Genomic DNA, 13,745 nt, shown 5'->3' on the forward strand with positions numbered 1-13,745 from the left:
AGGATATGATGGGCAACGGAGCACTGCATGATCAGAGCCGATAATCAGAGACATAGATGGGACAAGGTTAGCGAGCACCCTGAGCATTGTAGTGCCATGTGGAATGATTGGGACTGTCTGCCTAAGCAGAGAAGAGACCTTCTCTGAGATATGGTCATGGTATAAAAACCAAGGTCTGGGCAGGTGGAGTTGAGGAATTTCGTGGTAATGAGCTCGTTTTCCTGGATGACGTGTGGTGTGAGGTTCTCTTCTGAGTGTGGTAAAACTCTGGAGGAGAGCACGTTTGGAATGCAGTTGATGAGGGAAGTCAAAAGTCCTAGCAACATTAACGGAGAAACAGAAGGTTGGAAATGAGAATTTCTTACCACCCTCGTCTACAGGAGAGTCTTTTTTTTCCCCTCAGTCATACTGTTCAGTGATTCATCCATTATTTCATTCATTCAAGATATAGATTGGCCACTATAATTTGGAAAGGATGATGTTGAGGACATCTGTTGATTAAGCGCTGAATTAGACAGTTTGTTTTCAAGCGCTCATGGTCCTCCTGGGATGATGAGACGTGCACAAAATTGATCATCATGGTTGTCAGGCGTCCCATCAACAAGCAACTGGAAATACCACAAGGAGATGGACAGTAGGAAAATGTCACCTGCAGTGGTGGTCGTAGGAGGCTTAATTCGGTAGAAGGGGCATCATGTTGTCCGGGCTTTCAAGGATGTGTAGAATCATTTGGGGGTTGGGAGAAATCCGGGAAAGCAGACATTCAGACATGGAACTTTCTAGAAGGCGAGACAGGTTGAGCTGTTTCCTGGGGCACTAACATGAGACTTAGCTGAACCAAGGTGTGATGTTGGCAGAGACGGATCAGCCCCGGGATGTGGTTCACTTTACATTTTCGGCCAAGATATGTGCTTTAGTTTTCTTCTCGCGGGAGAAACAAAGAAGGTGTTCGGTTGAGTGAGTGAAAAAATGCATTGTTCGTAGAAGCCTCTTTGACGTTTCCCCTCACAACTGTAGGATTTAACATGGCGGAATAAGGTTGGTTGATGCACTCAGTGGACTGCACAACCTAAATCCAGGGCTTATCCGACTGTGCCGTTAGAGGTCCACCAATGGAACCCGAAGCCTGATTTTGTGAATAAAGTTTTTGAAACACAACCACACTCATTCCTTGATGTGAGGTCTCAAGATAGGACACAAGAAGTGAGTGTTGGGAAACGAGTTACGTAGCACTTGAGAGACGTTGACCAACACCGACACAGATGACTTAGCAGTGTGATGTCGTGTTCCTGAAGGAATTCCTCTTAACTTCTCAAACTGTGTCAGTTCATTTTAAGGGTGTTTTCCAGTGTTTTACTCCTCCTTTGAGCACAGACATCTGGACACTGTTTGGTCTTTATTTTGCCCTCAGCATAGGTTGATAGAACCCAGATCATTATTCTATCATCTCTCCCGTTTGGAATGGATTAATGAAGGAGAGAGTAAAGTATAGCCTCTTGGGTGAGAAAGTGTTGAATGCAGACGACACCCTTCCTACACGTCCCTGTGGCTCACGTCCATGCAGAGAAGCCATGTTGTGCAGACAGGGAGATGCCCAACAGGAGAAAAATGGCCACAAGAGTATTGCCTAAAACTCGACGCCCAGATCCAGCATAAGAAGGAGTGGCATATGCTCTCACCACTGAATGTGATTTGACCTGACAGGTGGCAGCATTAGAAAGGACAGAAATCGAAGGCTGGTTCGGAAGCAGCTGTTCCTCACAAGTCTCGTAGGAGATGTAGAGTTTTCTCTGCACTTGCCTGGAGAGACTGACGGGCTCAGCCTTCCTACCTCTGTGACTTCCCGTCATGGCACAGTGCCATCTAGATGTGAGACGTGTGACTTTGACAATTATTTGACAATTCCTTGGTCAAATTTAAATTTAGAACTTGCTTCTTTTCTCTGCTCACACATTTTGAGGGGGAAAAAAAAAAATCCAGATTTCGTACCGTGTTGGTCTTTTTTTGTCCTATAAGCGGCTTCCAACTTTCCTGCGCTGAGTTCTCCCTCACAGCCCAAATCAAGCCTCTGTTGAGTCAGGGCCGGCATCCTGAGGGAGCCCCCCTGTGCTGTTGACTCCCAATCAGAAGGGTCTGTGAGCTGTCCTTGGGAACGTGGAGTTTCCGGGGGGTGAGATCCTTGTCTGTACAGCGTTGCGTTCCCTGTGGGATTCTGAGAATCAGGAAAAGCTAGGGTTGGGAGCCCCAATTCTGGAGCTGTAGCCGGTGCTATCGCTTGCTTGTCCCATCACCTTGGGCAGAGATTGTGAGATGGGGGACCTGTGTAGCCGAGGGCAGTGGGGAGGGATGAGTTAACATCTGCAAGGAGCTTCAATCGTTCCTGGAACCTGGGGCACTCCATCATTACTCCTGGTCGTTGTAACTCATTGCTTCATAAGTAATGGCGCTCAGCGTTGGAGCTCCTGTGAGCAGTTACTGGGAGGGGAGCAGTGTGTGCTGTCCTTTTTAAGCCCGATGGGTGCCTTTGGCACATGGCCCTTCTCAGGGAACACGGCAGGAGGAATGCGTCTCCGAGTTACACCATCTGACAAGTAAGGATATTTGCTCATGAACACATGCCTGGAAATGTGTGATCATACTTTATCAAACATGTTGTTCCCTGGGGAGACTGCGCACGGATGTGTTTATCATCTGCTAAGAAATTTTTAAGTATTTTCTTTTTTTACCGTTCCTGTTGTAAAAAACACTCCTTTTACAGCTTTAGAAAGTTGGGCGAGATTCTGTTTATTGATCTATTTCTCTAGTTTCTGAATATAAATTCGGAACTGTAAGATGTGAGACTTAGGGGTTCATATTCTCCCGACAGTGTACTAGCTCATCCCGAGTAGGAGGGTGGGTCTTCCGAAAAGTAGCTGGGAATGACACTGTCCCTGGTCCTGCCATCCCGTACGTGCAGGGGCTCAGGGGGTGACTGGGTTGGGGGATGTACCCCACAGGCTCCCAAGGAAATCTTGTGCCTTCCTCGAGGGTGCTTTGAGCATCGTACCTGAGCACAGGTAAGCCCCTTCCCTGCACCCACATGGAGCTCTTGCTGCCGGGGTGGGGGTGGGGGGCGTTTGTGGCTTGGAACGCTCTAGGGCATCTTGAATCTCTGGTAGGGTGTGATCTCTCAAGGTCTTTGGTGGAGTGTTGTTTTGTTGACAAAGCAGTTCTATGTCTCAGAGACTTTAATGCCATCACCTGGAGGTCTAAGAGCTCAGCAAAGCTCCTAGAGCAGAAAGGATCCTTGATGTTTGAGTTCTGATAGATACGTGCCTTCGATGAGCCTGTGGATTTCTATGGCAGTGTCTGCATTTTGCGTGTGTGTGTGTGTGTGCGCGCGCGCGTGCACCTAGAAAGGAGGAAAGGCCTTTGTAGAAATGGTAACAGAGATGCAAAAACTATGGTGAGATTGAGTCTCATTTACTAAAGAAAAGCAAGTATTTCCATTGCTGATTTTTTTCAGCCTTTCTAAAGTATAAGCAATAAAAATTATACACATTTAAGATACACAATTTGATGTTGGAGTGTATGTACACATTATGAAATGACCACCACAGTCACGTTACTTAATTTAACAAATACTTCACAAGTTACCATTTTTGTCTCCTTTTTTGTTGTTGTTGTTGTGCTGAGAACACTTGAGACCTATGTTCTCAGCTCATGTCACATAGACAGTGACACAGTGTAGCGTGTTTAACTGCAGTCATCTTGTTATACATTAGGTCCTGGAACTGATTCATCTTGCGTAACTGAAACTTTGTATCCTTTGACCAGTACCTCCCCCCCCAGTTTCCCAGCCCCCTGCTGGTGGCAGCCACCAGTCTACTCTCTGCTCCCCATTGCTTACCTATGTGACATCACGCAGTATTCATCGTTCTGTGTCTGGTGTATTTTACTGAGTGTGAAGCTGTCCAGGTTCACCCGTGTTGTTTCCAATAGTAGGACCTCCTTCTTTCTATGCCCGGAATTGGACTGTGTGTGTATATGTCATGTCACATTTTCTTTATGCATTCGTCCGTTGATGGACATATATTTCCATATCTTTGTGGTTGTGACAAAAGATAAGTGTCGGTGAGGATGTGGAGAAAAGGGGACCCTCGTGCACTCTTGATGGGAAAATGCAAAATGGTGCAGCCACTCCGGGAAACAGGGTAGAGGTTCCTCAGGAGATTAAAAACAGAACTTTCATTTGGTCCCACAGTCCCAGTTCTGGGTACATGTCCGAAGGGAATGAAGTCAGAATCTTGAAGACATGTGTGTGCCCCATGTTCATGGCACTTCTATTCTAAGACAGGGGAGCTCTAGCCAAGACAGGGGAAGTTTGGCCCATCTCAGTCCCGCTCACATGTGGATTTGCCGCTGCTGTCCCTTGAACGTCACCTGGGGAGCCCCGGGAGATTGTCCTTGGACACTGACTTTTTCCTTACGGAAGATGCATCTGTTGGCTGTTGAGAAGATAAAAGAACGTGCTCAGTGTCCCTGTTGTTTTTTAAGCCTTCGGTTTGGAGTTGTCTTTCTGCGTTTCTAAATCCAGCCCACCTGTGGTCCTCTTCCAGCCGTACACAGGCGAGCCAGCCCCGACTATCTCCTGCAGCAGAGATGAGGTGGGATTGGGGCATTGTGCAAATGCACAGACTCCAGTGTTGAACCAAGCTGGATTTGTATGTGTGCTCTGGCTCACCAGATCACTGACCTTCAGTATGTAACTTGGCTCAGCCCCCTCAGGTGTAGGGATGGGTAGCCCCCATCTAGATCTAGAAATTGGACAGTGATGGGAGCACCACCCTGCGGGGTAGGTGTAATGATTTAATGAGATGAGATGCATATTATAGGCCATCAGATTTTGCTTCTATAGATGGGAAGACATAGTAGTGCCCTTGTGAGGTAGATGTAAGGATTTAGTGAATGAAATGCATATCCTAGTACATATCCCATAGTATGTGATCAGTTAAATGTGAGTCATTAGAAACAGTACATATGGGGCACCCGGGTGGCTCAGACAGTTAAGCAAATGACTTTGGCTCAGGTCTTGAAATCAAGACCCGCATTAGAGTCTCAGCTCAGCCCAGAGTCTGCTTGTCCCTTTCCCTGTGCCCCTCTCCACCGCTTGCCCTCTCTCCCTCAAATAAATAGTAAAATCTTTTTAAAAATGAAACAACACTGCATATAAAGCCCTGTGAAGTAATTCATATTGTTTTGCCTAAGGTGATGTAGAGGATGCCAAGTACTTAGTCAACTTGGGGAACACAAAAACACCATCTCTATTTAGGATAGATTTTACTTTGGAATCAGTATAGATTAGCAGAATTACAGAGATCTTAAAGGCAGCTACTGCTTTCCCTGCTCCCAGCTTCCTGCAGTATTAACTCTCTGCATAACCACGATTAATTATCAAGAGACTAACTTTGGAACATCGCCTTTAACTGAGCTACACATTTCCCACTAATGCACTCTTTCATTTCAGGATCCCATCTGCAACACCACCTTGTACTCGGATGATACATTCTTAAAGGATTCTTTTTCATTATTGTGGTATTTTGGTCTACTTTCTGATTTATTTATTTTATTTTAGGTTAACCAGTGGGACAATAAATATAAACATCTTTATGTTATATAGCAAACTTCCTTAGTGGTTCATAAATTTAGAGTGAGGTTCCATGAACTCAGTCTAGTAGAAGGATGGTCATTGGTATATTCTATCAGCTTGATCCCGCAGAATGATACACATCTGAAAATTATATGAGGTTCATCTAGAAGGACACTTGTGTGCATCTAGAAGGGTGGACTTGTGCATATTCATCCCATAGAAGAATAAACACATGAAAGTACTCTGAACTTGATCCCACAGGTGGATAAACAAATGAAAATCCTATGAGGTTCATCTAGAAGGATAGCAGGTGAATATTCTGTGAGTTTGAACTTGAAGAAGACTAAGTGTATGAGTTTGATCTAGTGAATCGATTTTTTTTTTAAATTCCATGAGCTTAATCTAGTAGAATAACAGGTGAAAATTTGATGAGGTTCATCTGGTAAAAGGAAAGCATGTATATATCCTGTGAGTTAAATCTTACAGAAGGATAAACATGAAAAATCTATGAGTTTGATCCAGTAGGACAAGCAGGTGAAAATATTATGAGGTTCATCTAGTAGAAAGATTTGCATGTGCATAATCTTTGATTGATCTCCAAGAATAAACAGATGGTAGTCTTTGAGCTTGAGCTAGTAGATGAATAAGGAAGTTTAAATCCTGTGAGCTTGATCGAGTAGGAGGACACATAGATGAAAGTCTGTGAGTCTGATCGGGTAGAGGGATAAGCAAGTTTAAATCCTGTGACCTTGACCTAGTAGGAGGACACATAGATGAAAGTCTGTGACCTTGATCTGGTAGAGGGATAAGCAAGTTTAAATCCTGTGAGCTTGATCTAGTAGGAGGACACATAGATGAAAGTCTGTGAGCCTGATCCAGTAGAGGGATAAGGAAATTTAAGTCCTGTGAGCTTGATCTAGTGGAGGAATAAGCAAGTTTAAATCCTGTGAGCTTGATCTAGTAGGAGGACACATAGATGAAAGTCTGTGAGTCTGGTCTGGTAGAGGGATAAGCAGGTTTAAATTCTCTGAGTTTGGATAAGCAGGTGAAAATCCCATTATCTCGATCTGGTGGAAGGGTAAACAGATGCACCTTGTGCATTTGATCGAGCAGACGGATAAGCAGGTGAGATGCCCTGAGCCTGATCTTCTAGACGAATAAGCAGGTGAAAGTTCTGTGTGCTCGATCTCACAGACGGATAATCAGACTAAGTCCCAGGTTGGGATTCCTCTTGTAGGTCACTCAGGTATGGACAGCTTGACTAAATTATGCCAAAGTCGTTGAACTTCCCTATTCTTTGATATGATACCTGTGATGCGAGCGTGACCGTATTTGTCAGATAATTACCTGAAGATCCTGTTGAAAAGATTGAGTGCGAGCCTTTTGACTTCTCGTGGAGACCGTTATAGGAACTGCACACTATAATATGACTTAGTGTGTGAATTTTCCCTGACGTCTATACGTACAAAACATTCAATGCCTGACGTTTAAAGATCTCTTAAGAGGAGTTCAGGCTACTGTCGTAGACTACAGTTCATTCTGCGATGGTCAGAATTCAGGGTCGTGGTCATGAAAGGGCAGCATGACGAAGGGAAGCTTAGCTTCAGGACCCCTTGAACCTCTGTCTCTGGTAATCCGTTTGTTAAGTTTGAAGGGCATTTGCAGCCTTCCTTAACCATGCATCGTTTTCATGCATTCATTCCCTGCCGCACATCTGCGTTCTCCTTCAGCTTCCTCCATTTCCCCCTTTATTTCATTCTTCTAAGGTCTGAAAAGGTATTTTCAAACAGCTGAATGTCCGTTTTCTCCCTTCTGTCCGGCCTGACATCCAATGGTTATTAGGCCCGGGCTGTTCAGCTGTGCTCAGCGCGTTTTGAAGCTGTGGGGAACGACTTGGGGGGAAACCAGGCATCTGCTTTCACATCTGTCTGTGTGCTTCCTGCATGGCCTGGGGGATCCGGCCCCGGGCTCTCCGAGCTCCTTGCCAGCCAGCCGCTGCCCATGTCCCTCCAGGCGCATTCTCCGCCGGCCTCGGAGAGCGGAGAGCGTCTTCTCTGCAGAGCCCCTCCCCGCGGAGCCTAGCGTGCCGTGCCGTCCTGCCCCCTCACCGCTGCCGTGCTCTGCCTGCTCATAGTCAAGTGATCTCGAAGGGACAGAGCTCGTTTCCTCGAGGAAACAGTAAGCTGTCCTGCTTGTAAAGTACAAGCGTTGGTGGAAACGGCCATCTCAGGGGCTCTTCCGCTGTCCGGGCGCTGCACTTGGCGCTTGGGATAATCTCACGAAATGCTCAGCCGACTGTGCTGGGGTGTGAGGCGCGGACCCGGAGCCGCAGAGCTGGCGTTTTCGTTTGCTACGGCCGCCCTGACAAGTTACCGCAGCATCGGTCCCTCAGAACAGCACCGGTTGATTATTTTATCGTTCTGCAGTCCAGGGGTCCAAACTGGGTCCGCCCGTGCGAAAATCAAGGTGTTGGCACAGCTGTGTGCCTTTGGGAAGGCTCCCGGGGAAACTGTGTTTCCAGGCCTTTTCCAGCATCTAGAGGCATCTGTATTCCTTGGCGCGGGGCCCCATCTTCCATCTTGAGGCCCAGCCGCGAAGCCTCAGCCACCCTCTCTCTCTGCCTTGATTCTGAGTCTCTGCTTCCCTTACAAGGACCCCTGTGATCACACTGGACCCACTCAGATAACCCAGGGTCACACCCAGATTATCCTGGGGTTAGGGAACCCATGTAAGATATGCTGCGTACCTGCCTCCCTCCTTCCTGCACAAGGACCCCTGTGATCACAGTGGACCCCCTCAGATAACCCAGGATCCTAAGCCCTTTGGCTATCCCCCGGTTTTGAGGATGAAGACATGACATTTTGGGGTGCCATTGCTTTGCCCATGACCACTGGCAAAAAGTAGAAATGGAATTTTAACTGGGTGACTCCGTAGTCATCGACCGGAGTCCTTTCTTGCTTGGGGAATTGAGTTTCCCGGATGACAGCTGTAGCTCGTGGTCACCGGGCACAGCGGGCATGTGCCATGCACAGTGGGGAACACGTCGTATTTTTTTCCACCACTGTGAGTGCTGTCCTGCTTGCAAAATTGTCGATGAATCCACGTCATTAGAGCACTTTGTTCTTCCAGATCGCCGCTCCATGGTGAACCTGTGAGAGCCTTACTGAAATGAGCCTTAAACCAGGCTTTGAAAAGACAAACATCTCCCTGTTGCCTCTGTGTTTGGTCTTCCAGGGGGAAAAGCAAACAACTGGGAAGGCGGTATCCGCATCCCGGGCATTCTGCGCTGGCCGGGGGTGATACAGGCTGGGCTGGAGATCGACGAGCCAACGAGCAACATGGATGTGTTTCCTACGGTGGCCAAGCTCGCCGGATCGCCGCTGCCCGAGGACAGGTACTGTGCCTCACACGCACTTGGTGCTGGGATCGGCCAGCGGGGTCTGGTTTGTCTGCGTGACGCCGCGGCTGTCCGCGGCCGGACTTGTCATCCACGTCCAGTTCGGGGACTGAGGGGTGGGGCCCCTGATGCGGAAACGCCATCCGTCCCGTTATCTGAGGAGGAAATCGGCGGCAAGGTGTGGTGTGCGTGCATGCTCTGTGGCTCTCGTGAGCCTTCGGCTTTCAACGTCCCACCGATCCTGGGTCTCCTGCCTGTCACAGGGCAGCTGGGCAGCCGCCTCGTTGACCCACCGTGCCTGGCTCCCCGACCTCTGCTTGGGGTCGCTCTCAGCTGCTGTTTCCTGCGGCAGCGAGGAAGGCAGCCGGTGCCCCCGTGAACGGCCCTCCCTCCCAGCGCGTCTTCACTTAGCAAGTTCTCAATGAAACGTCTTTCTCTTACATTTAAATACAACTTCCTATGACACGGCCGATGGTTTCTTCTTAAGTGTTATTGCCAGTCCGAAGGGTTTTCAGTGAGGCCTGCTGATTAATTGTTTTCATTAGTTCGGCGGCAGCCCGCGCGGATGTCACGCAGGCGGGCGGCAGAGCTCGATTCAGCCCAGCGGCCGGTGGAACGGAGAGCACACGGGAAACCCGAGAGGCAAGGCAGCCCCGTCTGAGCTCAGTGCCTGCAGAGGCTGCTCCTGTCCCATCGCTTCCAAACTTGTTTTATCGTTTATGGTTTGCAACTTTGTTGCTTAGGTGTATCTCGCCCCCCAAGCTTGCACACATGCATGTGCACACACGCAGACACGTGCACACACACACACACACACATACACACACACGCCAGAGCCGAGGCAGCATTGGACAGCTCAGCCCTGAGCCAACGTTGTGGTCTCATCGCCCGCGTACATCTTCCGTGATTGGCGAACCCAAAGACGTTTTGTTTATGTGGGTTCTGTCTGGCAACACTTACCATAGGAGCCTTCAAACCTGAAAACGTTCTGAACACACAAGAGCCCCCACCTGCGGACCACGATGATGTACTCTCCCGCCGTGAATGCAGGAAGACGGTGCTGTGCGCTCCTGCATGGGCCGTAGCTCAGACAGAGAGCATTTGGTCTTCCTGGGAAAACAGTGCTGGCCTTGTGGGCCCCTTTGAAGGGTCTTGGGGGTCCCCATGGGTCTCTGGGCCACAGTCTGAGGGCATCTGGTGCCGTGCCTGAGAGCAGGGACCGTGCTTGGGTTCCGATCTTGGCTTTCGCGCTGGGTCCGCATTTCACATCGTGGGCCTGTGTTCCTCGTCCGGAACGTGGCTTCCGTAAGGGCGCCGACCCTGCAGGCTCCGTGGGAGGACTGACAGCACGAGAACACGTAAGCAGGTGAACCTTGCGGGGTTCCAGCCACGCTGAGCGGGGACGAGTACGTGGCTGCAGTTCTGTCTTCTTCCACAGTCAGAGCTCATCCGCAATCCTAGAGTCCTGACGGGAGAGGCCTGGGCGGCATTGTGGTCTGGTGAGCCTACGTCTTCGCTGCCTCAAGGACAGACGGAAAATGTGGCCGCAGGAAGCCATGAAACGTGTTGTTCTATGTAAAGCCGGACATCTCACGCCCTGTCTCATCTGCCCTTGTTTCTGCGCTTGGAGTAGAACTTTGTCTTTCCTTAAGCAGCACACACTGTTCGGGTCATTTCATTATTGACCTATTCCTCTCAGTGTTCCTTAAAATCAGCAGTGCCTCTGCCTTCCCAGATTCTGTAAATGAGTTTTTGTGCTGTTCCCAGATTGAGAGGGGAGGGAAGGGTCAGAGGCAAAGAGGAAAATCCGCGGAGGAGAATCCTGGCTCACGCCTCCTGCGCACGGCCGTTGGACGGTCACGGAGGTCAGTCCGGTTTCCTTCGGTGTGCCCACGGAAGAAGGGAGTGGCCTCTGTCCCCGGCACGCCCGAAATAGTTCACGTGGGAGCCGCGACATTGGTAAGAACCCCGTGCGCAATGGCAAAGATGGTTTTCATGGATCTCACTGACGCGTGCAGACCCAGCTCAGGGCAGCGATGCTGGCTCTGGAGGGAGCTGACGGGCCCCAGAGAAGGCCACGTCCTCCTGGAGACGGCGCAGAGAAGGACTCGGAACTCCGTCTCCACATCCTTCGTGGAAATAGAATCAGTCACACGGTATCTGATGTAAATCACGTTACCAACCAGGTCCAGAAAATATCGCCACGTATCTGGGACACCGGGAACGTCCAACGTGGCGATTCTCATCCGGGAGGCTCTGTCTCCCAGGGGCCGTGGACCCTGCCCTGGAGATAGTTTTGATGGTCTTGACTCAGTGTCACTGGTCTCCAAAGGCCAGGGATGGCCCCAAACATCCTACAAGGCTCAAGACGGCTTCCCACGACAAAGAGTAATACAGCCAATATGGTAGTAGTGCTGGGGGTTCCCAGATGCCGCTCTCAGGTTCCCCGTTGCTCTTTTACGGAAAATGTCGTTATAATGCATAAACGTCGTCATTTTCAAGCAGGGCATCGGGACAGTATCCCCATATATATTCCCATCGGTACATGATTTTCGAGCATGTACTCTTTACAAGACAGCCTCCCCTCTCCCCTGCCCCGAGAACGAGGGGTGAGGCCGGCTTCCCTGATTTCTTGTGGGAGCCGTGTTAAATGGACACTTCTTGGGAGAATAAGCTCACTTCGAGGCTCGGACCCAAGCCGTGCGACGAGGCCTTAAGGACGTGCCCTCGCATCTTTCTGTGTGTTTTGTGGGCACGGGAGGATGTCCGTTCCAAAGTCCCCTCGCCTGCAGGCACGGCCTTCTCATTCTCCAGAAGCGTTTCGAGTCTGGCGGGTGGGCCTCCTGACCCATCAGAGCCCGGGGGGAGAGGAGAGGCTGTTCTACGCAGCACTGCGACTCCGGTCAGGAGAGCAGGAACTGGGGGATGCGCATGGGAGACCTTCGCTGTTCAGAGTCTCGGCGCTACCGTGAGAATAATTCTCTCTGGCCAGAGGTGGTTCCGCTGCGTGGGGAGGAAGGGGGTTGCTGACATCCTTGAGAACCACCTTTTACAGAAAGCGAAACACTTACGTCTCCTCTCCCGTCAAGAAAATAAAATTAAAATGTGATTTTTTTTTTCCAAGTTAAGAAATCAGTGCTTGAATGCTTGGTACCACTTTTCTTCGATGAAGACAGGAAAATGACTTCATTTTCCTGTTTAATTTCGCGGCCCAGTCGCTAGGGACTGCAGAAGAGTATGTGGTCGGAGTCCGGCAAATAAAATGAGTTCCCCCGCGTTTTGGGGAGTAAAAGTTGGGACTCGTCCTGTACACACCATCACGTACGAGCAACCTTGCGTGGTGTTTGACTTAGGCAGCGAGTTTCAGGATTACAAAGGGAAGTGTTTTTTATGTTATAACCTTCTGGTTACTTGGGGTTTCCCCTTGTTTGTGAAAGATTCACGTGTCTTCCCCTCAAAGTGCTTTCTTCACTATTCCCTTCTACGTTGAAGAAATCACTTTATTTTGAATATCGCGCAGGTCCCTCATGAACTTTGTGACCCAAATTAACCTCTTGGCCAGTCCCTCCTGCCAAGTCGTCTCTTTTCTGTCGCCCCACCTGCAAAGCTTTCCTTTGTCGTATGATGCGCAAATCCGAGAGCCGTCCGAGCAGAGGTGAGGACATCCGGACAGACGGTTCCCTGGTTCAGAGCTAAGAGAGAAGCCAGGGAGAAATGAGTCTTACTGGAGCCCCAGGAACGTCCCCCAAACGCGCTCTTGGCTGTGACGGGAAGGTCGTCCCCGTGGTACTGAAGCTGACCGGAGGTTCTGAAACGCACGGGGCTTGGACACGGATGCTTGACCTCGTGACCGTCGTGGTGGGACAGGAGCCTGCGGGGAACATTCCTACCTCACGCTCCCCAGGAAACAGCCCGTCCGAGGACCAGGCGTGTCACAGCATCGAGCGGACGCTGTGGAGGCGTCCGTGCCGTTTCATAGCGGGGCTCCGTGTGCACGCGCGCTGTGAGAACTTGAACGTATCGGCAGAAAAGGCCAGTCAAGGGGACTCTGGAGAGGACACGGCGATGCTTCGTGTCCCGTTGAGAGAGCCTCGGACCCGGTCCCCCAGGTTGTGTCGTTATAGGAACATTTCCGTACGGGCAGTGTCAGCGGTCGTGTGACTCACGGCTCGCTGTGGCTCTCCCACGCGGCTTAAAACAATCCCCAGGGTTCTGACGGCCCAGACGCCTCTTAAAAGTTGTGCGCGTGCAGTGTCCCTTTCCATTTTTTTATGGCAAAAACGAGCCCTGTTTTGACAGGCCGTATTTCTGTCGCTCTCGTCCACGGTGGCTTTCCGTGGCCGTGTGATTTATGGCCCACTTCTAGGGAGGAGCACGTTCGGTGTAGGATATTAAAAAAAATTTTAAAAATGAGCTGTAGGTCTACATCCAAAGAACAAGGAAACAGAGGTAGAGACCGTGTCCAGGAGATGAAGAAGATACTCCGTCCTGAGTGGTCCTGGAAAGGGTCTCCATGTGAGGTGGTGGTCCCAGGAGGGGGGTGGGGGTTGCCGTCCTCTGTCCCCTCCTCTGGGTCCCTTTTCACCACCCAGGGTTCTCCCCTTCAGACACTTAACACTGGCTCACTCTTGTGCACGTATTCAGACTTGCGTATTCGCACGGATGGACGGTTTCTCGAAAGGGATTTGAAAGGGCCAAAGCGCAATGACTGCCATTTGG

At 50.0% G+C, this 13,745-nt stretch overlaps 1 protein-coding gene across 3 annotated transcripts in view; it reads left to right on the forward strand.

The window, feature by feature from the left end:
• STS (steroid sulfatase) overlaps positions 1 to 13,745 on the forward strand; it is a 468,425-nt gene that overhangs the window by 116,674 nt on the left and 338,006 nt on the right. For all 3 annotated transcript variants that reach the window (XM_080795177.1, XM_080795178.1, XM_080795176.1), the window contains exon 8: positions 8,864 to 9,023. In XM_080795177.1, the coding sequence (XP_080651303.1) occupies positions 8,864 to 9,023 (160 nt within the window). The remainder of the gene's footprint in view (positions 1 to 8,863; positions 9,024 to 13,745) is intronic.

This window comes from Martes martes (assembly GCF_963455335.1).
Source record: "Martes martes genome assembly, chromosome: X".
NCBI lineage: Eukaryota > Metazoa > Chordata > Mammalia > Carnivora > Mustelidae > Martes > Martes martes.